This window comes from Sorex araneus, chromosome 5, assembly GCF_027595985.1.
Source record: "Sorex araneus isolate mSorAra2 chromosome 5, mSorAra2.pri, whole genome shotgun sequence".
Taxonomy (NCBI): Eukaryota; Metazoa; Chordata; class Mammalia; order Eulipotyphla; family Soricidae; genus Sorex; species Sorex araneus.
The window spans coordinates 119,373,739-119,396,007 of NC_073306.1; the positions used below are offsets into that span (position 1 = coordinate 119,373,739).

A 22,269-nucleotide genomic window follows, 5' to 3' on the forward strand; every position below is an offset into this window, starting at 1 on the left:
ACTTTTTTTTTTTTTTGCTTTTTTGGTCTCACTCGGTGACGCAAAGGGGTTATTCCTGGCTCACACTCAGGAATTACTCCTGGCGGAGCTTGGGGACCATATGGGATGCTGGGAGTCGAACTCAGGTCTGCCGTGTGCCAGGAAAATGCCCTACCCACTGTGCTATTATTCCAGCCTCGCTTCCTTTTTTTCTGTTTCTCTATTACAATGGAAACTGAATGGGGACAGGTACTCAAACAGTCATTCAAAAAAATGATATGTAGCTAGCCTAAGTCATATATGGAAATCAAATAAAAAGGTAACAAGCTCCAATATTCCCAAATGCCTCTGGAATTTCTCAAGTTGTTCATAAAGTCAGGCTAAATAGAGAACAGTGATTTTATTCCTCTAATTAGCATATGAACAATTTTCTTTTTAAAAAGAAACATAAATTACTAGAATGACACATAAAGTCACACAGATAATTCTATTTCCATTAGAGGAAGGAGGAAGAACAAGAACAGAAAGGAGAAAAGGTTTCTATAAAACCTGCAGTTTGGTCTACAGTCAATAGAATGAGGTGGACTTTGGAACCACAAAAAACATTAAATTATTGATGACACTTGTTCCTGAAGAAGCCAATATCAGAGAGCAGCATAAATAACAAACTCAAATGTCCACGAACAAAGAGTACAGGGGTTCCTCTGGTTCTCCTCAATAAAGAGACGCACGTCCAGCAAGAAATATCATCACAAATGTCTCTCCTTTTTCAAATCACCCACTTCAAGGCCAGACAAGGACAGCTGAGAATCGGGGAGTGTTCCCAGTCAGAAAAGCCGAGCCTGGGTTCCTGGTCTAGGGGTGGGCTGGTGCTGAAGTTAACAGGGCACAGCAATTCTGGTTTGAATAGCATGCACCCCTGGATATAGAGAAGTGCATGGTATGTGGGGGCCAGTGAGGAGGGACCAGGCCAGCGCAAAGTCAGAAGTCTCTTCTAGTGTTGGGTCCACTTGATGCTCTTGAGGTCGATGCCGTCTTGCACCATCTCCCAGAGAGGGCTGCCAAAGAGAAGTGGTACCGGATGAGCGAGGGCACAGTCAGGAAGCAGTGAACACTGACTGAGGTCCTGAACCCTGACTTCCCTCTTTCTGTTTTTGTCTCGCTTCCACCTCCTTGCTGGATAGATCCCAACAACAAGTGTCAGCAAGTCTTTCTCAGGTGTCTGTAGTTAGCTCGAGCCTCTCCCACCTGCCAACAAAGGTAGTCCATGCCCATGAGGCCACTAGACTAAGGGCATCAGGTGTGGTAATACACATGAAGCTCTCATCCCACTCAGAAGAGGCTATGGAGAAAGCCTCTGCCTGTGAGGAACCAACATCCTTGAAAGACAGAGCTATCTCTCCAGTTCATAAAGAGGTTTTTTTTTTTTCATATTTTACATAAGTAGCCAACGGAGACAAGTAATTTCTTAGGGTCAGGGAGGTAATTCAAATGGCCAGAGTGCATGCTTTCGAGCTGGATGCCTGAGTTTGAACCCTGGCACTACAGGTTGTTCTGAGCACTGCTGGGAGCAATCCCCAGGCAACATGCCAGGAGTAGCCTCTGAGCAATGAACAAAAGTTATTTCCTGCTTTGTGGAAATCCTAAAACTCAAGTACTTTTAAGTTTTGGTTTCTGACAATGTATAAACACAAATCTAACGGACACAGAAAAACTCAAAGACAAGGACAAATCCAAAGGACAGCAAGGGGGTAGCTCTGGCGGCTCCTAGGGTCCAATGGGACAGAGCATAATAAACAAGGCAGACCTCATTTCACGGAGACGTTTCACGTGCTGAATGCACTTCTCTGCTGTGTAGTCCACCTCTTCCTCTGTAGTGAAACGGCCAATGCCAAACCTGAAATAAGCATGGAAGTGGATTTCTTCACCAGAGCTCTCAAACTAAGGTGTACTCATTTAACAAATACTCAAAATGGATATGCTCCACAAAATTACAGAGAGGGGTGCAGGATCCTATTCCTTGAGGTCACATATCCTCACAAGGTGGAATTGCCTACATTAGATCACTTCAGAAGTCTGTAACTTCTCCCAGACTGAGTTCATCAGAACCTCAGTGTGAAAATTTGAAATCGTCTTGCATGAATTTTCCAGGTTATGGTCATCAATCTCTGAAAACCATTGTTCTAGAATCTTCTGTGAACCATCATGAAAGGAAAAGTCAAAGAGGGATGAGGAAAACTAGATTAAGGACAGACGTTAAAAAAAATAGATCGCTTCTCGGCCTTTTGGCTAAGATCAAGTGTAAAAAAAATAATAGAGGATAAAACAGACACAGGAGATAAGTTTGTATATGTGAATACAACATACACATATATTATCTATCCAAAGGTGCCCTTCATAAAAGTTGCAGCTCAATTCACTGACCTGATTGAAGAGTGAGCCAGATCCTCATCGGTGCCAATTGCTCGAAGGACGTATGACGGCTCCAGAGAAGCAGAGGTGCAGGCACTGAGGAAAGGGACACAGAGCCTCGCTCAGCTAATCAGAAATATGTGTTAGCCGAATGCCTCATTTTGCTTTCACCCCCTAGGTCCATGGTGGTCAAGCCATGGAGATGAAAGGGTCCTTGTAACATGCCAAAACTAAAGGGCCCCAAACTGCCTGCACTTTCTGGGCTGTGAACCAGCTTCCTGGAACCATAGTCAAAGGGAGGATAACTTCTCAGAGTAAGTTGCACTGCCAAAGTAAGACGGTGCGACAACACAGTAGCTGGCCTGACAACAGAGAATGATGTGCTTTATTCCCTGAAGCCCATTACAATGTACCAGTTTAGACGGTAGTTAGACCCGTGGGTAACTTTTGAGCATCCTTTGGCTCTGGATGTCTACAACAGAAATGCTGGCATGTTAGCACTAATACATGTATCTACTGGGACCACAAGATGCACAAAATTCTACCGTAGGAAACCTTCTTTTGTGGTTTTTTTTTTTTTTTTTGCTTTTTGGGTCACACCCAGCGATGCTCAGGGGTTACTCCTGGCTTTGCACTCAGGAATTACTCCTGGCAGTGCTTGGGGGGACCATATGGGATGCCGGGGATCGAACCCGGGTCGGCCGCGTGCAAGGCAAACGCCCTACCCGCTGTGCTATCGCTCCGGCCCCTTCTTTTGTGTTTTTTTTTCAGGCCCCACACACAGGTTTCAGGGCTTACTCCTGGCACTGTGCTCAGGGATTACTTCTGGCAGGGCTCAGAGGATCATATGGGGCATCCCCTGATGCCCAGGCCAGCCATATGTGAGGTAAACACTCTACCCACAATACTTACCACTCCAGCTCCCCAAGAAGCCTTAACTTCAGTTCATGCCTCCTCGACACTTATGAACCAGGAAAATAGCTTAGCAGATTAAAGTGTATGCAGAAGGTCTGGGTTTAACTCCAGCACCAAAAGGTCAATAATCACCACTAAGGGTGACCCCAAAATACGGAGTCAGGAGTTAACAAGGTACCATCTGTTGTGGCCCAGAATTAAAAAACAGAAACAAAACGTGCTTCCACTTTTCTTCTTGAGCAATATGGAGGATCTTACCCAGGGCCTCTAACCCAGAGCTACAGACCCAATCACGACCTTACTCTGAACCAAGAGCTCTTCTGCTCCTCACTTCATCTCTCTGCAGCTCAATAACCTGTGATGACACTCAGAAGCCAGGCAAACCAATCCAGCCACAAGTCCTGCCTCTGATCCCACTCACCTTCCCGAAGAGAGGGCGACATCCTTAAGGGCCATTAGCAGACTCTCTCCTTCCACGTATGCAAAGGACAGGTTGATGCAGCCTGGAAGAAAAAACCTTCGTAAGAGAAGTCTTCAAATCTCAGGCTTTCCCAGAACCGGCTCAGAAGGGACATGTCCATACCTGGGTAATGGTACTCAGGGTCCCCATTCATCACCACATCGGGAAGGTTCTTCATTATTTTCTGCGTAAGCCGATTAGCTAGCTTGGAGATCCACTTGTGGTCGTACTGAGGAGCAGGGAAAGGAGGACTAAGCAGATGAACCCCCAAGAGCTCAGAAGCACAAAGGAACCCCTGTCTTGTACCCAGAAGTGACCGTGCATTAGACCCCATGATTGTCCTCAGGTACTTGGGGTGAACAATAAATCCCCAGTACTGAGCACTGTGACTGGGCCACTGGAATATTCAGTAACGAGACGTGTGGTTCCAATAACACAGGAGTTGATCACTCCTGAAAGGACCTGTATTCTGAAGCCTACCACACCACACCCATCAGAACAAGGTGACTGTGGCACCAGGACAAGAACCGTTTTCTCAAATTATTTTCTGGGCACACGAGTGGCATGCCAAGCAGCCGCTAAATAGGAAGACGCAGCAGAGGGAAGAAGTTGGGGGAAGAAACTGTTCTCGTACCTCCATCTCTTGCTGTGCCACCTCACACGCAGCCCCCAGCCCTACCACCAAGGGGGTGGGCACTGTTCCAGAGCGAATTCCGCGCTCCTGTCCCCCGCCACTCTGCAGGGCCTCCACACGGACACGGGGTCGGCGGCGGATGTAGATGGCACCAACCCCTGGGAAACAAAGTATGTTACCAAAAAAGGAGAAAAAGAAATGTACATCAAACAGCATACCAGTTTCTAACTGGGTCAAAAGCGAGGCCAAAGTAAGTTTGAGGCGCATCTGTGGAAGGGTTTGCTGAGAAGTCCAGAAAAAAGAAACTCTCCAAGGGGCTGATACCTTTTGGACCATAGAGCTTGTGGCCACTGATACTCATGAGATCAATTTTCATGTTATTAACATCAAGCGGGATTTTTCCAACAGCTTGGGCAGCATCAGTATGGAAATACACCTTTCTGGAATTACAAATCCGCCCTGAAGAAAAAAGAATGAGAAAGAATCATAGCATAAGGGTGGGGAGACACGTGGCAGTGCTCCCACAAGGGATCACAAGTTTTCAGGCAAAATCGCACCTGGCATCAACCTATAAACAGTGCTCATTACTACTTTCTATCCCTTTTCCTCTTGCACTGTTCCTTTCACTTCTTTGACTAGAATAAGAACTTGGGTGACACACTAAACCCAACTGTCCGGATATATTTGTATATAAGATTTTTTCCTATCCCATCAATATTGGCCTTTCTATAAATCAAATAAACACTTAGATGCTTTTCCAGTAAAAAGGAAAAAAGATGGCTGGAACCAGAGCATTAGTACAGTGGGTAGCGTGTTAGCCTTGCACAAAACCAACCCTGCATGCAGCCAACCCAGGTTCCATGCTCGGCATCCCATATGGTCCCCCAAGCACCGCGAGGAGTAATTCGTACACTTGATCTTAGCCAAAAGGCCGAGAAGTGATGAGAGGAGTAATTCCTGAGTGCAGAGCCAGGAGAAACCCCTGAGCGTCACTGGGTGTGACCCAAGAAGCCTAAGTAAATAAATAAGTAAATAAAGATAGGATAATGGGGCTGGATCTATAGTACAAGATCTACAGTACACTTGTCTGGCAAGTGGCAGACCTGGGATCAATCCTCTGTCAGAAGTAATCCCTGAGCAAAGAGTAGGACTAAGCACAGCTGTGTGTGGCCCCAAAAACAAAACAAACAAAAAGAAATAAAAATTGGCAGGGATCTAATTTAGTGGTGGAATGTGTGCCTTGCATGGAAGAGGCTGGTTTTCAATCCCTAATATATTCACACATCGCCCAAAAAAAAAGGAAGATTACAGAGTGAGTCTCTAGCTTTAAGTGAGCATAATAAAATGATGCTCTAAAGGGATAAAAGATGAAATAGGTAAAAAAAAAAAACAAAAACAGTGGTTGGGACTGGAGTGATGGTACAGCAGGTAGGGTGCTTGCATTGCACTTTGAAAAACCTAGGTAGGATTCCCAGCTTCCCATGTACATCCCTGAGTAAGAAGTAATTCCCAAGTGAAGAGTCAGGAGTAAGCCCTCGGCCACACTGGATGTGACCCCGCAAAACAAAAACAAACAAACATGGGTGACTTGTCTTACTTTCAATACCAACTGAAGCAAAATTAAAAGAATATAAGGAGCAGAATACAAAATGATACCTGACTTAAGAGTTTAAACATGCAGGGCTGGAGCAACAGAATAGCAGATGACATATGATTTGCACGCAGCAGACCTGCATCCCAGCATCCCATATGGTCCCCCAAGACCTAAGTGTAGAGCCAGGACTAACCCTTGAGTATGCTGGGTATGGAACCCAAACATAAATAAAAGGAAGCAAAAAAAGTTTAAACATGGAGGGAGCTGCAGCAATAGCACAGCGGTTGGGGCGTTTGCCTTGCATGCGGCCAACCCGGGTTCGAATCCCAGCATCCCATATGGTCCCCTGAGCACCGCCAGGGGTGGTTCCTGAGTGCATGAGCCAGGAGTAACCCCTGAGCATCGCCGGGTGTGACCCAAAAACCAAAAAAAAAAAAGTTTAAACATGGAAATGAAGCCTTCTTTCCCTCGATTTCATCGCTGCACCATGTGAAATGTTGGAGCTCCAGTGCACCCCTACTCCTCATCAGGGGACAGCACCAACATTCACTCAGGATACGAACCTATTTCCGCAATGGGCTGCTTCACTCCAATTTCATTGTTCACGGCCATGACTGAGACCAGGACAGTGTCTGGCTTAATAGCAGCCTCCAGTTCCTAAGAAGATCAAGAGTATGAAGAATACACAGTACTAATAAAATCCTAACAAACTCAGAATGCAAACAAGCTAAGTCATGAAAGGGTGTCTTTCATGGCACACTCAGATTAAAATAAAAACATGGCAACACAAAATATTAACAAGTATATAAAGAAACTGGCTCAGGGCCAGAGTGATGTTAGAGCAGGTAGGATATTTGCCTTGCACTCAGCCAACCCGGGTTCGACTGCTGGCATCCCATATGGTCCCCCCAGCACTGTCAGGAGTAATTCCTGAGTGCAGAGCCAGCAGTAGCTTCTGAGCATTGCTGGATGTGAAACCTCCCCCTCCAGCATAAAATAAATAAAAGAAACTGGCTCATTCACACACTAGAAATGCACAATGGTACAGTTAACATTAGAAAAAGTTTGGCAATTTTTGTTTCTTATAAAACTAAACATGAAAGGGGGTGCAATGCTGCCAGCAGGTCAACCTGTACTGGCAGGGCAAGTGGATCAGCAAACTGATGGTGCCTTCTGACTTCCTTATACCCCAAAATTGCCGCTGTGTCTCTGGCCAGACCCCAGAATTCGGGACCAAGTTTCCAGAGATATTAAATGGCCAAAAGTTAGATGTGTGGGAGCCACCCCCATAAGCCACCTCTGACTCAGCTATACAAGCTCATTTATCGGCCTTGCTCCAGAAATCCAAAAATAAATCCTGAGAGCAAAAGTTGCAGTAATCCTCAGACCCACAAAAAGCTGAACAGACTGCAGTAAATTGAAGGGGGGCGGGTCAGCCTGGTGCCCACCCAAGCAGAGCCCCGGCAGCTGCTTACTTCCACGATCCAAAATTGCTGCCATGCTCCAGACTGGACTCCACTGTCTCAGGATGGACCTCAACGAGACGTAATCTGCTCAAAATTTGGGTATATGGGTTTTGTGACTGAAATCTCGAGGGTTTTTGGATAGGGATAGGCTACCTCCCCCCGACCCCATATTTCTAGAAGTCTCAACAGTCATGTCCATTCCCCAAAGCTGCCACCAGTTAAGAAGCTGCTCCAGCCTTACCTTCCCAATGAAAATACTGAACACCCTAAAAAAACATGATGACTTCTTGTAGGATGACATTGCTATGTCCTTTCCCCTGTGCCACAAGGAGCTTAGGTTTATCCTGGTCACACCCATCAAGGTGCTCCCAAGTCACTCACATTCCTTTGTTTATCTGTAACTACTTCTCTATGATCTCTTCCCCAAACAGTTAATCAACTTTTCCCCCTAATGAGACTCTTAATTTTTAAGGTCAGATCTTTCTAGGACACTGAACTTATATTGTAAATAAATTAATATTGCCTTTCTACTCTCCTTGTGTCTTTTGAATAGTTTACTTTGAAGCAATGTCCCTTTTGTATAGACACAAGAAGACAATATTATGCTTTTGTAACTTGGGATTAAATTGTCTTCACATATTATTCATTATTGGGCACCTGCTTTCTCCACTTAAGCCTCAGTTGCCCTTAGTTCCTAGCACCCCAAAGCAGGGTGCCAACAAGGGACAGGACAGACCCAGGGCAAGCGGTGAGTTATGTGCTGCTCCAGCATTGAGATGGGCCTGGCCAAAGTGCCTAATTCTTTTTGTTTTTGTTTTTGGATCACACCTGGCAATGCACAGGGGTTACTCCTGGCTCTTCACTCAGGAATTACCCCTGGCGGTGTTCAGGGGACCATATGGGATGCTGGGATTAGAACCGGGTCGCCGAGTGCAAAGCAAATGCCCTACCCACTGTGCTATGCTCCAGCCCCAAAGTGCCTAATTCTTAACTGTAAATTAAGAGCTTGATCATGGACAAATGCTGTCATGATCCAAAAGTAATGAGGAGACTAGGACCCTGCTAGGGATAGGAAAGACTAATCTGGCCTGAGCACTGTAGTCTGAGATTGAGATGGCCCCAGGAGAGCAATTCTATAAGCTTAATGCATCACTTACTGTGTCCATACAAAATGATTAGTATTATGAATGCTTATATGTTTGATGGATGAGGAGAGGAGAAACACACCCAAGGGCGGGATTCTGCCCTTGGGTGGGTCATCCCGCTGAAAGAGAATCTGTCCTAGAAGCAGCTATCCCCTGAGGGAAAGAACTTTAATCCTATTGATTGTGACCACACCTATGTGGAAGCCCCAACCCCCTCTTGCTGGGGGGATTTAACTAGACTGTAAGAGTGGGCTGGGGCAAGATTGAGAGCCTGGAGAGAAGCAGAGAGACAGGAGAGAATGGAATAAATGGCAACTGATCAATCACAGGATTGGCCCTAGTTTCCTCCTCTGTCTGCCTCAAGGCCAGGGCCTCGGGCTGGGTGAGCACCCGGATAGACCATCCCCACCCGACCACCCCCACCCCCACCCCACCCTCCACCCCCGCCCCTCAACCTGGATGTTTTTTCACAACCTCTTAGTAACTGTATTGCAAACCATAAAGCACAAAAGGGAAAGGAGAGAGAGAAAGAAAGAAAAGTGCCTGCCATGGAGGCAGGCTGGGGAAGGAGGGTGGAGTGTTCAGGGGTGGTAGGAGGGAAATAGGGGACATCAGTGGTAGGAAATATACACTGGTGGAAGAATACGTGTTGAATAATATTGTGAATGAAACCCAATTATAAACAGCTGTGTAATGGTATGCCTCATGGTTCATTTCAATAAAAAGTTAAAAAAAAAAAACTAAAAGTGAAAGTAAGATTCAGTAATTGTACTTCTGAGCAATTATTCCAGGGAAATGAAAATGTAACTTCACACTAAAAATCTGTAAATACATATTCACAGTAGTTATTGGACTTCACAATGTCCAAACCTAAAAATAATAAACAGGTCTTTCAACAGGTAAATGGTTAAACAAATTGTGGGGCTTCACAGCACAGAATACTACTTAACAATAAAGATGAAGAGGAGCACATGGTTTGTATTCAGATGGCCTGGGTTTATTCCCTTTGCATGACTAGAGCAGAGTTGGAAGTAGGCCCTGAACACAACAGGGTGTGGCCCAAAACACACACATACACACAAAACAATTACTAAGACATGCAGCAATTTCAATGACTCACCAAAAACTTAGGCAAAGGGAAAACAAGTCAACCCAGTAAGTTACACAACATTTGCTTCTGCTTACATAACAATATTGTAAGGAAAAACTTAACCAAGTGAACATTAAATTGGTGATTTTGTTGGTGGTATTTTGGAGCCACAACTGGCAATTCTCAGAGCTTACTCCTAGCTCTATTATCAGGGATCACTCCTGGCAGGCTTCGGGAACCATATGGGATGCCAGGGATTGAAGCCGGGTCAGTGTGCAAGGTAAGCACTTTACCCACACTGTACTATCACTCTGGCTTCAAGGAAGTGACTTTAAAGAATAGTATAAAGTATTGTTATTGCAAAAGCATTGTACTTTGGTTGTGATGGTATTTGCCCAATCCTACAAATGTGACAAACGTGAAATTACAACACTCTTTCTCTCTCTCCTGTCCGTCTGTCTGTCTCTCTCTCTCTCTCTCTCTCTCTCTCACACACACACACACACACACACACAAAGTATAAGTGAAACTGGGAAAATTACAGAGTAGGAATGGTAAATTTTTGCGCTGGAGAAATACTACAGTGGGTAGGGTGCTTGCTTTGCATGCAGCAGACTAGGGTTTGATCCCCAACACCCCCCCCAGCACTGAGCCAGGAGTAAGCCCAGAGCACCACTATGTATGACCCCCTCAAAAAAATAAAATGATAAAAAAGAATGGTAAATTGCATAGTGCTCTCTTGCCCACTCTCTCTCACACTATACATGCACATACATATACAAATGTAAGTCAAAATGGGGAAATAAATAATAATGCTAAATTGCATTAATATCCTGGTTATGATATTGTAAATCACTATATTATTATAATTGGATGTGAATATACAATTATTTAAAAGTTGAACCTTCAGTTAAATATTTCTTGGGCCGGAGAGATAGTACAGTGGGAAGGGCACTTGTCTTACACCCAGCTGACCTGGGTTTGATCCCTGGCACCCCACATGGTATCCCAAGTTCCAGGAGATATCCCTGATGACAGAGTCAGGAGTAAGCCCTGAGCACCACTGAGTATGGCCCCTTTAAAAAACTAAAAAACAACAAATATAAAAACACGTATCTAGGCCATAGTGACACTAAAGGGGATGGCTCTTGCCTTGCACTCAGTGAACTGAGATTTGATCCCCAGCATCCCATACAGTCCCCAAAGCACAGCCAGGAATAATAACTAAGAGCAGAGCCAGGTGTAACCCATAGCATCGCTGGGTTACAAAAGAACAAACAAAAATAAATTAATACAAAAACACTTTTGTGACATAAGACTGTCTAGGTAAGCTGAGAAGAACAAAGTGAAAAACTTACAGGTTATTATTGAGGCTGGAGAGATAGTTAAGGGTTAAGTACATGTCAATCCATCATGCTACATGGTCTCCCAGCACTGCTTGGGGCCACATCCTCCTCCGCCCCATAAACTATACTAACATAGGGACCACATTGGACTAAAACACTTTTTTTTTTTCCCTTTTTGGGTCATACCCGGCTATGCTCAGGGATTATCCCTCGTTTGCACTCAGGAATTACTCCTGGCGTGCTTGGGGGACCATATGGGGTACTGGGAATCGAACCCGGGTCAGCCGTGTGCAAGGCAAACACCCTACCCGCTGTGCTATCGCTCCAGCCCCTGGAATAAAACACTTCTGTAAGAGGAATTCTCATTCCGCATACTAATATCTGTTTTGCTTTCCAAACTGTTCTATGACACGTTCCCATGGTGATGTTTCCTTCGGCTTCCTGTTTCCTTCCTTCACAGCATTTATCCCAATTCATCATAATTTCATTCATATCCTGGTTTGTAGATTAACTTCTTTGTTCAGCAAATAAAAGCTCTCTGAAGGCAGGGAGTAGAACTGTCTCATGCATCATTTTATCCTCAGGGCCTGGCACTATGGCTCAGTAAGCACTGAACTTTACATTAAAGAAGGACACTGTGCTGAGTACTAGTAAAAATTCTAAAAATCAAAATACATGTTCCTAGCATTCTAGAAAGGTAGTCTAGAGAACTAACATATGTATGTGTTTCAGTAGAGAAACACATACATATGCAACAGCACACAGAAGTGAATAAGCCAAGTAGAGGTAGAGGGACTTGAGAAGAATTACAAAGTCAGGGCTCTGCCTATAAATTACATCCAAGATTTGTCTAGTATTCCCAGTTGGGGATGCTAATATCCCAAAATTGGGGGACAAGATGCCTCGAGTCACAACCCAAAATGTACATATAAGAATATGGGACAAAACAGGGAAAACTCTTTAACGAATGTATCTAACTCCTGGGCCAGGTAGATAACTAAAGCAACAGAGCACAAGTTAGAATGTCATCCCCAGCGCTGCATGACTCCAAGCACTGTTGGGTCTAAGCTTGGTGACCCTCGAGGACTACAAGGAATAATAACTGAGTGCAGAGCCAGGTGTAACCCATAGTATCACTGGGTTACAAAAGAACACAACGGCGCCCCCTCCTGCCCAGCTCCACAGGGGAGGCCCTGATGACTCCCAGCACCACCAGGCTCCAATAAAAAAGCCACCCTCAGGACTGGAGAGATAAAAAAGCAGGTAGGGTTCTTGCCTGGCACACTGCCAATCAGAGTATGAGCCCCAGCACCCCCAAACACCGTCAAAAGATATCCCTAAGTGCAGAGCCTGGAGGACGCCCTGAGCACAGCCAGGTGTGATCCCTGAGTGCAGAGCCAGGAGGACGCCCTGAGCACAGCCAGGTGTGATCCCTGAGTGCAGAGCCAGGAGGACGCCCTGAGCACAGCCAGGTGTGATCCCTGAGTGCAGAGCCAGGAGGACGCCCTGAGCACAGCCAGGTGTGATCCCTGAGTGCAGAGCCAGGAGGACGCCCTGAGCACAGCCAGGTGTGATTCCTGAGTGCAGAGCCAGGAGGACGCCCTGAGCACAGCTGGGTGTTGCCCAAACCCAAACAAAAACCAAAACAAACTACCCTCATCTTTACGGCAATGAGCATCATTGGCACAGAGGCAGAGGCCATGGTTAGTGCAAGTCCCTGACATTTTTATCCAAGGTCCCCTTAAATCAGAAAGCGCTGCCAGGCTAAGAAACAAACTCTTCAGAGAAAAGGCCAACAGCCTAGTCCAGGAGGATGTGGATTGCCTCATTTTCTCACTCAGGCCTATTTCTCGAACCTGCACCTTCACTCTCCAGCAATTCCTGGTTCAGGCTTGTGGTGAGGCTGCAGAGAGACCTAGAGGACTCTGCCCCTCTGGCCAGGCACCATGCATACCTCCAGATCGATGATTCCACTCTTCTTCACTGGCAGGTAGGTAACCTGAAAGCCCTCTGCTTCCAGCGAACGGCAGGAGTCCAAGACACACTTGTGTTCAGTCTGGGTGGTGATCAAGTGCTTTTTTCGTGACCTATAAAACCTGGCCACCCCCTAGATAGCAGCAATGGGAGAATAAAGAAACAAATACTCAGTATGCAAAGCTATGAGTAAACCCATAGCTTTGCTGGGAGAAACTCAAAAAGCATAAAGAAATAAATATACAAAGTAAAATGTTTCAGTACTAGAGATTAGTTCCTTCAATTAAAAAACAACAGGGACTGGAATGATAGTACAGCGGGTATTGTGTTTAATTTGTATCTGCTGATCAGAGTTCAATCCCGGGAATCCCATATGGTCCCCCAAGCACCACCAGGAGTGATTCCTGAGTGTTGAACCCCTCTGAGAATAACCCCTGGGCATTGTCCGGTATGGCCAAAAATAAATAAATAAATGTCAACAACAACAACAACAACAACCACGAAAATGAAAACCAAATACTCAAAGCAAAAGCAATGACTTGAAAAGTGCGTGGAAAGGAAGACCAGGGTGGCACGCAGCACCTTCAATCCTGATGCCAATGTGTCCTATCATTCAAGTTAACTCTGCACTACCCAGATTTTTTTTCTCTGAAGTAACATCAAACAGAACTACTTTAGAGTTGACAATAAGCAGAATTAATTTTGCCAAACAGGACTATCAGGTCAAAGAGGAAAAGAAGATTTACAATTTATTTCAAACCTTTCCATGGTGCTAAAAATCCTGGGATTGGACACACAATATTGCAGTTAAGGCACCTGCCTTGCATGTGGCTGATCTGGGTTCAGACCTCAGCACCCCATACAAACCCTCCTAGTCCACTAGGGGTGATCCCTGAGTGCAGAGCCAGGAGTATGTCCTGAGCACACTAGATGTAGCTAAAAGAAAAAAAAAAAAAAAAGACTGGTAAGGTCTGTGGCGAGGCCACAAAGGGCTGAACTGCACGAGTTTCTTGCTAGAGCCCAAGGTAAAAGTGCCAGACGTGGAGCCCTAGCGTTGTCAATGGCCCCTGAGCAATCTGAATCTAGGGTTGACCCACAAGCACTGTTAGGTGTACCTCCTGCATCGCCCCAAAATGAGCAGAAACAATAATGAGGAGTAAAAGGCAAAAACCCCACAGAGGCAGGGGGATGGGGTGAAGTGGGGGTGGCGGGAGGAACGGGGGGGGGGGGGGGGACGGACACTGGTGGTGAGAAAGCTACACTAGTGGAGGGATGGGTGTTTGATCATTGTATGACTGAAACTCAGTCATGAAAGCTTTGTAACTGTATCTCACAGTGATTCAATAAAAAAAAAATTTTTTTTTTTTTTTTAAAAAAAAGGCAAAATAGGGGCTGGAGTGATAGCACAGCGGGTAGGGCGTTTGCCTTGCACGCGGCAGACCCAGGTTCGATTCCCAGCATCCCATATGGTCCCCTGAGCACCGCCAGGAGTAATTCCTGAGTGCAGAGCCAGGAGTAACACCTGTGCTTTGCCAGGTGTCACCCAAAAAGCAAAAAAAAAAAAAAAAAAAAAAAAAAGGCAAAATAGAGAGCAACCCTGAGCAACCCCTAATTTATCATTATTTTGGCATTTACACAAGAGATCCAGGAGGAGTCAAAGGTGACTATGGGGATCCAAAAGAGAACCAACTGGGCTGCAGTACCTGCCCTGCAAGCAAAGGCCCTGATTCAAACAAACCTTAGCACTGCAAGGTTTCCCAGGCACTCCAGCACAGAGCTAAGAGTAGCCCCTGAGCATTGTCAAATATGGTTCAAATCTATCCCCAACCCCCACAGCAAAATAAAAGTAATTATATTCTGTGAAACACCAAGGTAACTGAGGGTAGAATTTCACTTTAACTAGCACCAGAGATATATGTGTCCTAGGAATAGTGCAATTGATCCCAAAATAGGTGACTAAGCTAAAGTGCAGGTGATGGGACAACTATAGAGAGAAACTGGAAGAACCTGTTGCAAAGAAATCTGACTTAAAAAAAAAAAAAAGGCTGAGGGCCGGAGCGATAGCACAGCGGGTAGGGCGTTTGCCTTGCACTCGGCCGACCTGGGTTCGATCCCCGGCATCCCATATGGTCCCCCAAGCACCGCCAGGAGTAATTCCTGAGTGAAAAGCCAGGAGTAACCCCTGTGCATTGCTGGGTGTGACCCAAAAAGCAAAAAAAAAAAAAAAAAAAAAAAAAAAAAAAAAAAAAAAAAAGGCTGAAAGGAAGATAGCCTAGAGACCTTTTTTGAATAAAGTCTTTTGTTTATGCTGTTTCATTATAATGTTGGAGGGATGGATGTCATTATTCAAAGATCTATTTTCATTACATGTTCTTTAACTTAAAAGTCACAGATTTCCCAGAAAAAAAGAGAGAGAGAAAGAAGAAAAGTGCCTGCCATAGAAGCAGACTGGAGGGGAGGTGGGGAAGGGGAGGGGACAGTAAGGGCATGGGGAAGGTGGCAGGAGGGAAACTGGGGACATCTGTGTTGGAAAATGTACACTGATGAAAGGACAGGTATTGGCACATTGTATGACCAAAACCCAGTCATGAACAACCTTGTGACTGTATCTCACAGTGATTCAATTAAAAATAAATAAATAAAGAGGGAAATGTCGTAAGAATATTTTTTTAAAAAGTCACAGGTTCCAGGGGTGGAGAGACAGTACAGCAGGTAGGTTGCTTTGGATATGACGGACTTGGGTTCAATTCCCAGCACCCCATTTGCTTCCCTAAGACCCACCAAGAGTGAGTCCCTGAGAGTAGAGACAGGAGTCCTGAGCACCACCAGATGTAGACCCAAAAACATAAACAAAATAAAGTCACAAGTTTCAAGAACCTAGTAATATTAAATGAGAACCTGTGAAGAAGTGAACATGAAGCAAACAAATATGCCCAATTATAAGTGCATTCTTTTTTTTTTTTTTTTCTTTTTGGGTCACACCCAGCGATGCTCAGGGGTTACTCCTGGCTCTGCACTCAGGAATTACTCCTGGCAGTGCTTGGGGGACCATATGGGATGCCGGGGATCGAACCCGGGTCGGCCGAGTGCAAGGCAAACGCCCTACCCGCTGTGCTATCGCTCCGGCCCCTATAAGTGCATTCTTAAGTGACTTCATTGTGACTACTTCAAAATGATAGGGTAGGGGGCTGGAGAGACAGTATACCAGAACCTTCCCTTGCCCAGGTTCAATCCCCAGTACCCAGTGGGTCCCCCAAGCCTGCCAGGAGTGATCTCTGAGTCCCAGCCAGAGATCTGAGCACCACTGTATGGCCCCAAAACAAAAAAGAAACAGGGAAAAAGAATGGGTCACCATTATCTGTAGGATAACATTGGGTTTGTCCTTTTAGACTTGCCGCAGGGAACTTAGTTTATCTTAGCGCAATGGCCTTTCTGTATAGACATAGGAAGACAGTTAATATAATACTTTGTAACTTGGGAGCTGATTGACTCCAATAATATTTACTCCCGGGCATCTGCTTTCTCACCTCAGTTGCCCTTAGTTCCTAGCACGCCAAAAGCAGGGTCCCGACGAGGGATGGAATGGACCCAGGGCAAGCTGTGAGCTACCCTGGCATCGAAATGTGCCAGGCCAAAGCACCACAATACTCAACAGAGAAGACACAGAAGCAAAGACAGAGAGAGGTCGGAAGAGACCAGAGGAGAGACTACAGAGGCAGAGACAGACAGAAGAGAGCACAGCGGCACACACAGAAGCAGAGCACAAGGAGGAGCCGTCCCGATCTGGTCCATACATAGCGGCTCGAGAACACTGAATGCGAGCAGCGCGTGCGAGAGATAACTGCCCCAAGTGCCTGCGGACAACAGAACAACAGGACAACAGAAAGACACGACCATGATCGAGTCTGCATGATCAAGTTTCCCCCTCCCACGTGCGTGCTGCCCTTGTGATTTTTTACAATTATCTACTCTCTGAAGTAGATGCAGTTCAAAAAGCAAAGCAATAATGGCACAGGGACCATCTCCCTTCCTATCCAAACACTTTACTAAACCCAGTTCAAAAAGAGCAAAGAAAAAAAAAAACCCAAAGGCTTTAGGACAGAGCAGATTATCAAAGGCTGAATGAAGCAGCATATCAGAAAGTGTATGTTTGTCTGTCTTTTTCTTTTCTTTTGCTTTTTTTTTTTCTTTTTGGGTCACACTTGGTGATGCTCAGGGGTTACTCCTGGCTCTGCACTCAGGAATTACACCTGGCGGTGCTCAGGGAACCATATGGGAATTAAACCCAGGTCTACCGAATGCAAGGCAAATGCCCTACCTGCTGTGCTATCACTCCAGCTCCAGGTCTGTGTCTATTCTTCATAAGAATGAAAATGAGGGGCCAGAGAGATAGTACAGTAACACTTTGGATACCTGACTCTGTGCTTGGTCTCCTGAACATGACCATGGGTCACTCCTGAGCACAGATCCAGAATAGCCCTTGAGTACTGTGGAATATGGCTCAAAACCCCAATGCCCACAAAAAAGACTGAAAGTGACTGAAACATATAGACCTAAAGTCTATTAAAAAAAAAAAAAAGGACAGAAAGCTAGATAATGCCTTCTGATTGCCTTCTCTTCCTTTTCCATTTTTTAGTGGGGGAGGATGAGGCACACCTGACAGTGAGTGCTCAGGATAACTGACTCTGCAATCACCTTTTCTTACCTTAATTGCTATGTTGTTGGATTCGGTAGCGCCGCTAGTGAAAATGATCTCACGTGGATCAGCCCCAATCAGAGAAGCTACTTGCTGCAAGTCAAGAAATACACACAAATAACATCAACAGTAATGTAGCTGGGGACCCATGTGGGAGAGAGCACTGGGGAAAGAAGAGGTCCATGGCACTGAAACCTAAGAAGCAGCTCTGTACCTGCCAGAGTCATACAAAGTATAGATTGTTACATCACAGATCCAGACGTTTATGCCCAAACCAAAATAACAACATTGCTTTTTTAAAAATACTCACTGAGCTCTTGCAATGTAAAGGCTCTGTATTAATAAGCACATCAGCAACACTGTCTAATGTAATTTACCAAGAAGAAAGTAGAATACTAGGGACTGTCATAGAGTTCTGCAATAGGGCTCTAGGCATGTAACGCCCTGGGTTTGGATCCCCAGAAACATAGACACATACCAAGAACACACACCAGACTACTAAGTCTCCATTTTCAACATGAAGACACCGAGTCTTGCAAAAAGTCATTTTGTTAAGCAAGAGTGAGATCTAATTAAGTGTCTTCTGGAAAACTCCAAAACCTGCTGAGTCTCTTGCTGAAAGAGCCCCAAATCGTTTCCCCACTCCTACCAAGGGAATCCCTTCCAAAGCTCACTGAACTCTGACCTTCCAGCCCCCTAGATCCCTCTGCACTAACCTGTCGAGCGTGTTCCATGGCTGCCTCACTCTCCCAGCCATAAGCATGTGTCCGGGAGTGCGGGTTCCCATAGAAGTTGACTAGGTAAGGAAGCATGGCATCAAGAACACGAGGATCCTAAGGAAAACCACACAGTTTCCATGAGTCCACAACTAACTCAGGCCTTTGCTGCATCCCCTCAGACCTGTCTCAACAGCCTCAACCAACCCAGACATGTAATCACTGCCCAGCTCAGTCCTCCTCACTCAAATCATCTCTCAGCTATGAACCAAACCATTAAAAAGATTGCCCTACCCTCTTCTTATTCAATCTCCAAAATTGATGCTTCCATTCCTTTCCCAGCAGACTATGCGATGTATGGGAGAACAGGGAATGACAGTCCCCAAGCTGATGAAACACTGCCTTAATATTTCAGTGGGTGGGTGGGAGACCTCAAGGGGCTGAGTCCATGCTTTACAGGCAGGGGTCCCTGGGTTCAGTTCTGTTGAGCGCCATATGGAGCAAAACCTCTGTATGAAGCCAGAGGTAGCTTCAGAGCTCCACAGGTATGGCCTCCAAATAAATAAATATTAAGAATCTAAGCGCTTATAACGTTCTAGGTTCTATTAAAAGTTTTCAGCTATTAACCTAGATAATAGCTGTACTGAATAGTTACTAGTTGAACTAATTTTGGAGCCTGTGTTTATCCCCACTTCAACAGCGCCCAAACCGACGGGATGTGAGCAAATTCAGTCCCTAGACCAAGAGTCTTTTCTAGGGGACCACCATATAATTCTATGGCTTGCCGATCACAACTTCCAAAGAACTTTCACTTCTCCCGGGAACAATCATCACTGTGTACTGTCACTTTCGCAATATGACTGTGACCAGCAAGCATGTCCCTTACCAGAGGTGTAGTAGCTTGTACATCCAAATACAGAGGTCGCAGCACTGACTCCTCCGGAGCAGTGGCCGGACCTGAGGGGCCAGCAGACTGGGAAGCATGGTCCACAACTGCCGAAACAAAAAAGGAATGAAGCGGCCCAATGAGAGAGAGTGCACCTGGGGACCGGGGACCAGCCCAGGGTCAAAGCCGATGGAAAGAAATTAGAGCTAAGGGGGGAAACACGGCAGACGGCCAAAGGAAAAGACATAGACACCCAGCGCGCGGTGTTAAGGAGGTCCCAGTGCTGGCAGAGGCGGCTGAGACCATCTTACAACTGTGTGCAAGCGCGTGGCCTGGGCGCTGGGAGAGCTGAGCCAAGTGGAAGGGGAGTGGGGACGCGAGGAAAGCGCTGCTTGCAAACGTGCCAGCCGGGCCCTCAGCAAATACCAACTCGGCCGGGAGCGGTCTGAAGGCCGAGCCTCTGGGAGCTCGGGGGACCCGCGGGACGAGATGTGTGTGGAAGGTAGACGAGCAGGTAAAGCCGGAGCAGGTGCAGCCCAGGTGATGGGCCGGCGGGGGGTAGGCGGCTAGCAAAGGAACCGAAGGAGGCTCTGGAAAATCAAGCAGCGTCTGCGCGCCAACGGGAAAAAGGTCGGCGCCACCGGCGCGGGTGACAGCGACAGGGCCCCGGAGCATACCACGCAGGCGCAGCCCGCGAGTCGGCGCCGTGGGCCTCGGCCCGGGAGCGGCGGGCACGGCGGCGGCCGCCCGCCTCCAGGCAGTTCGCAGAAGCATGCTCCGGCTGCAGACCCCCGCCCGGAGAGGCGGCAGCGGGCGACCCCGGGATGCCGGAAGTACCACCCCGCGCCCCGGAAACGATTCTTCGGGACGCAGGCGCGCCCCGCCTCGCGTTCCGTGCGAGACGTAGAGCCGAGCGACCGAGGCCGCGAGCGAGGTGAGGTGGGGGCCCCGCGGTACGGGTACCCGAACGCGAACGGGGCGCCGGAGTCGGGCTGCGCGCGGCTTTTCCTTCCGGGGCCTCCCCGAACCCTTGGGCTCGCCTCCCAGCCCGCCCGTCCAGGGCCCCGGCGGACTCTCGCCCGGCGGCGAGGCCCGCGCTTTTCTAACCCTCGCACCCCGCAGATGCCGGTGGCCGTGGGTCCCTACGGACAGTCCCAGCCGAGCTGCTTCGACCGCGTGAAGATGGGCTTTGTGATGGGTTGCGCCGTGGGCATGGCGGCCGGGGCGCTCTTCGGAACCTTCTCCTGTCTAAGGTGAGGGGCGCGGGTGGTGACCCAGGGGCCGGACCTTGGCGCCCCTCCTCCTGATCTGCAGCCGGAGCCCTGCCGACCTTGCCCCGTGCCCCAGGCAGCCTCTAGTGAACTGGTTGCCTAACTCCTGTCAGCTGGGGAGAACGGGCTGGAAGCTTCAGGGAGAGTCTGAACGGGCCCTTTTCTGTCACCTTTGTGCCAGTTGAGTCTTGGTTTCCTCGTGTGTAGACCGACACATGAACATCTACCTTTCAGAGTGGTATCAAATCAGATCACGTAGCACCTGAAGCGTATTCGGTACAACACAAACAATCTTTACTGTGCCTGCTTCGTTTCTTATTTGCAATTTCGAATAGTGAACTGTACTGAACGGTAGTGAACGGTACTGTACTGAGGTGCACTAGTCCAGAAATTACGATTAAACATTTAAGATCTAAATGTCATTCACATTGCATAGGCAATGTATTCTTAACATTTTCCCGAATTATAAGTTACCGTTTACTGAACGCTTAAGTCGGTGATGCGCTAAACTACAGTGCGTGTGATGGCAAAACTGCATTTCAATTTCTTTCACACTGGACTCGGTATAATTAAACTGGGTTTAAGGCTCCGTTCTGACTTGAGTATCCTATAAAGGCTGGAAATAGAATAGCAGTACAGCGGGTGGTGCCTTTCCCTTGCACGTGGCCAACCTGGGTTAGATCCCTGACAACCCATAAGGTCCTTGAGCTCTCTAAGAATAAGCAATGAGCACCACTGGGTGCAGACAAAAAAGGAAAGAGTCATTGTTACCAAAAGGGGAAAAAAAAAACACCATTTACTTTGAAGGTGAAAGTTAAAAAAACTCTTACTAGAAACTCCTCAATGTTGTCAATTTCAATAGCACTCTCCCAGGTGCCATCCCCAACCATGGCTTCCTTTACATAACTTCAAAAAGTAGAAAGAGATGCCAGACTTCAGGAATACTGAGTTCACCATTAAAAAGTTACGGGCCAAAGAATAAAATATACATGAATAGACAAAAACCAGGAGTAATCTTGAGCAAAAGTGAGTTGCCCCCTCCTCTCTAAAAGAAACACACACACTCTCCACAAAATGGGGCAGTCTATTAACGTTTCTACTATTGGCCACATCCTTGTTTTCTCAGGATCGGAATGCGGGGTCGGGAGCTGATGGGCGGCATCGGGAAAACCATGATGCAGAGTGGCGGCACCTTTGGCACATTCATGGCCATCGGGATGGGCATTCGATGCTAATGGAGGCAATGATTGTCTGTTATGTGTATCCCCTCCCATCAGTCCCAACTTATGTACTATAATAAAACCTTTGAGTAGTCTTGTCTCAGACACGTTATTTCATTGTCATCTCAGGCTTCTAGAAATGATACTGAGGTGGCTAATGAGGTAATGAGTAAAAAAGGCCTATTATGTTTTACATCTAAAATTTGAAATACCTGAAACTTTGCATGCATCAAGACCCCAAATTCAATGCTTTAAAGTTCATGCTTTATGATTATTTCAAACTGAGAAAGGATACTTCAAAGTTGTAACCTACTTACACTATTTTTTGGATGTTTATGCAAATACTGTCCTATTAACCACTTCACCCACAAAATTACACTGTATGAATTAAAATTGCTCATTTTTGTACATTGTCTAAAAACGTGATTATCCTACCAATCATCAAAATGTAAAAAGAAATTCCCA

At 46.4% G+C, this 22,269-nt stretch overlaps 2 protein-coding genes across 2 annotated transcripts; one reads left to right on the forward strand and one right to left on the reverse strand.

Annotated features, from left to right (window-relative positions):
- Window positions 1-364: 364 nt before the first annotated feature.
- On the reverse strand, window positions 365-20,226 carry NFS1 (NFS1 cysteine desulfurase). Its single transcript, XM_004612522.3, has 13 exons — window positions 19,991-20,226; window positions 19,314-19,420; window positions 18,428-18,544; window positions 17,721-17,804; window positions 12,996-13,148; window positions 6,558-6,651; window positions 4,725-4,859; window positions 4,401-4,558; window positions 3,890-3,995; window positions 3,728-3,809; window positions 2,404-2,487; window positions 1,787-1,876; window positions 365-1,037 (listed from the first exon to the last, which is right to left on the reverse strand). Exons 1-13 carry the CDS (start codon window positions 20,085-20,087, stop codon window positions 974-976), a joined length of 1,371 nt encoding a protein of 456 aa, XP_004612579.1. The 5' UTR covers window positions 20,088-20,226; the 3' UTR covers window positions 365-973.
- On the forward strand, window positions 20,109-21,907 carry ROMO1 (reactive oxygen species modulator 1). The gene is made up of 3 exons (XM_055140511.1): window positions 20,109-20,247; window positions 20,436-20,566; window positions 21,711-21,907. Exons 2-3 carry the CDS (start codon window positions 20,436-20,438, stop codon window positions 21,817-21,819), a joined length of 240 nt encoding a protein of 79 aa, XP_054996486.1. The 5' UTR covers window positions 20,109-20,247; the 3' UTR covers window positions 21,820-21,907.
- Window positions 21,908-22,269: the final 362 nt, after the last annotated feature.

What these genes read in the sequence shown, in the direction of transcription:
- NFS1 (XM_004612522.3), bottom strand. Translation starts at nt 20,087, where the DNA reads ATGCTTCTGCGAACTGCCTGGAGGCGGGCGGCCGCCGCCGTGCCCGCC. An exon ending in TCGCGGGCTGCGCCTGCGTG is followed by an intron (nt 19,421 to 19,990) that starts GTATGCTCCGGG and finishes TTGTTTCGGCAG; the next exon opens with TTGTGGACCATGCTTCCCAG. An exon ending in AAACGTCTCCGTGAAATGAG is followed by an intron (nt 1,038 to 1,786) that starts GTCTGCCTTGTT and finishes TCTCTTTGGCAG; the next exon opens with CCCTCTCTGGGAGATGGTGC.
- ROMO1 (XM_055140511.1), top strand. Translation starts at nt 20,436, where the DNA reads ATGCCGGTGGCCGTGGGTCCCTACGGACAGTCCCAGCCGAGCTGCTTC. An exon ending in GGAACCTTCTCCTGTCTAAG is followed by an intron (nt 20,567 to 21,710) that starts GTGAGGGGCGCG and finishes TTGTTTTCTCAG; the next exon opens with GATCGGAATGCGGGGTCGGG.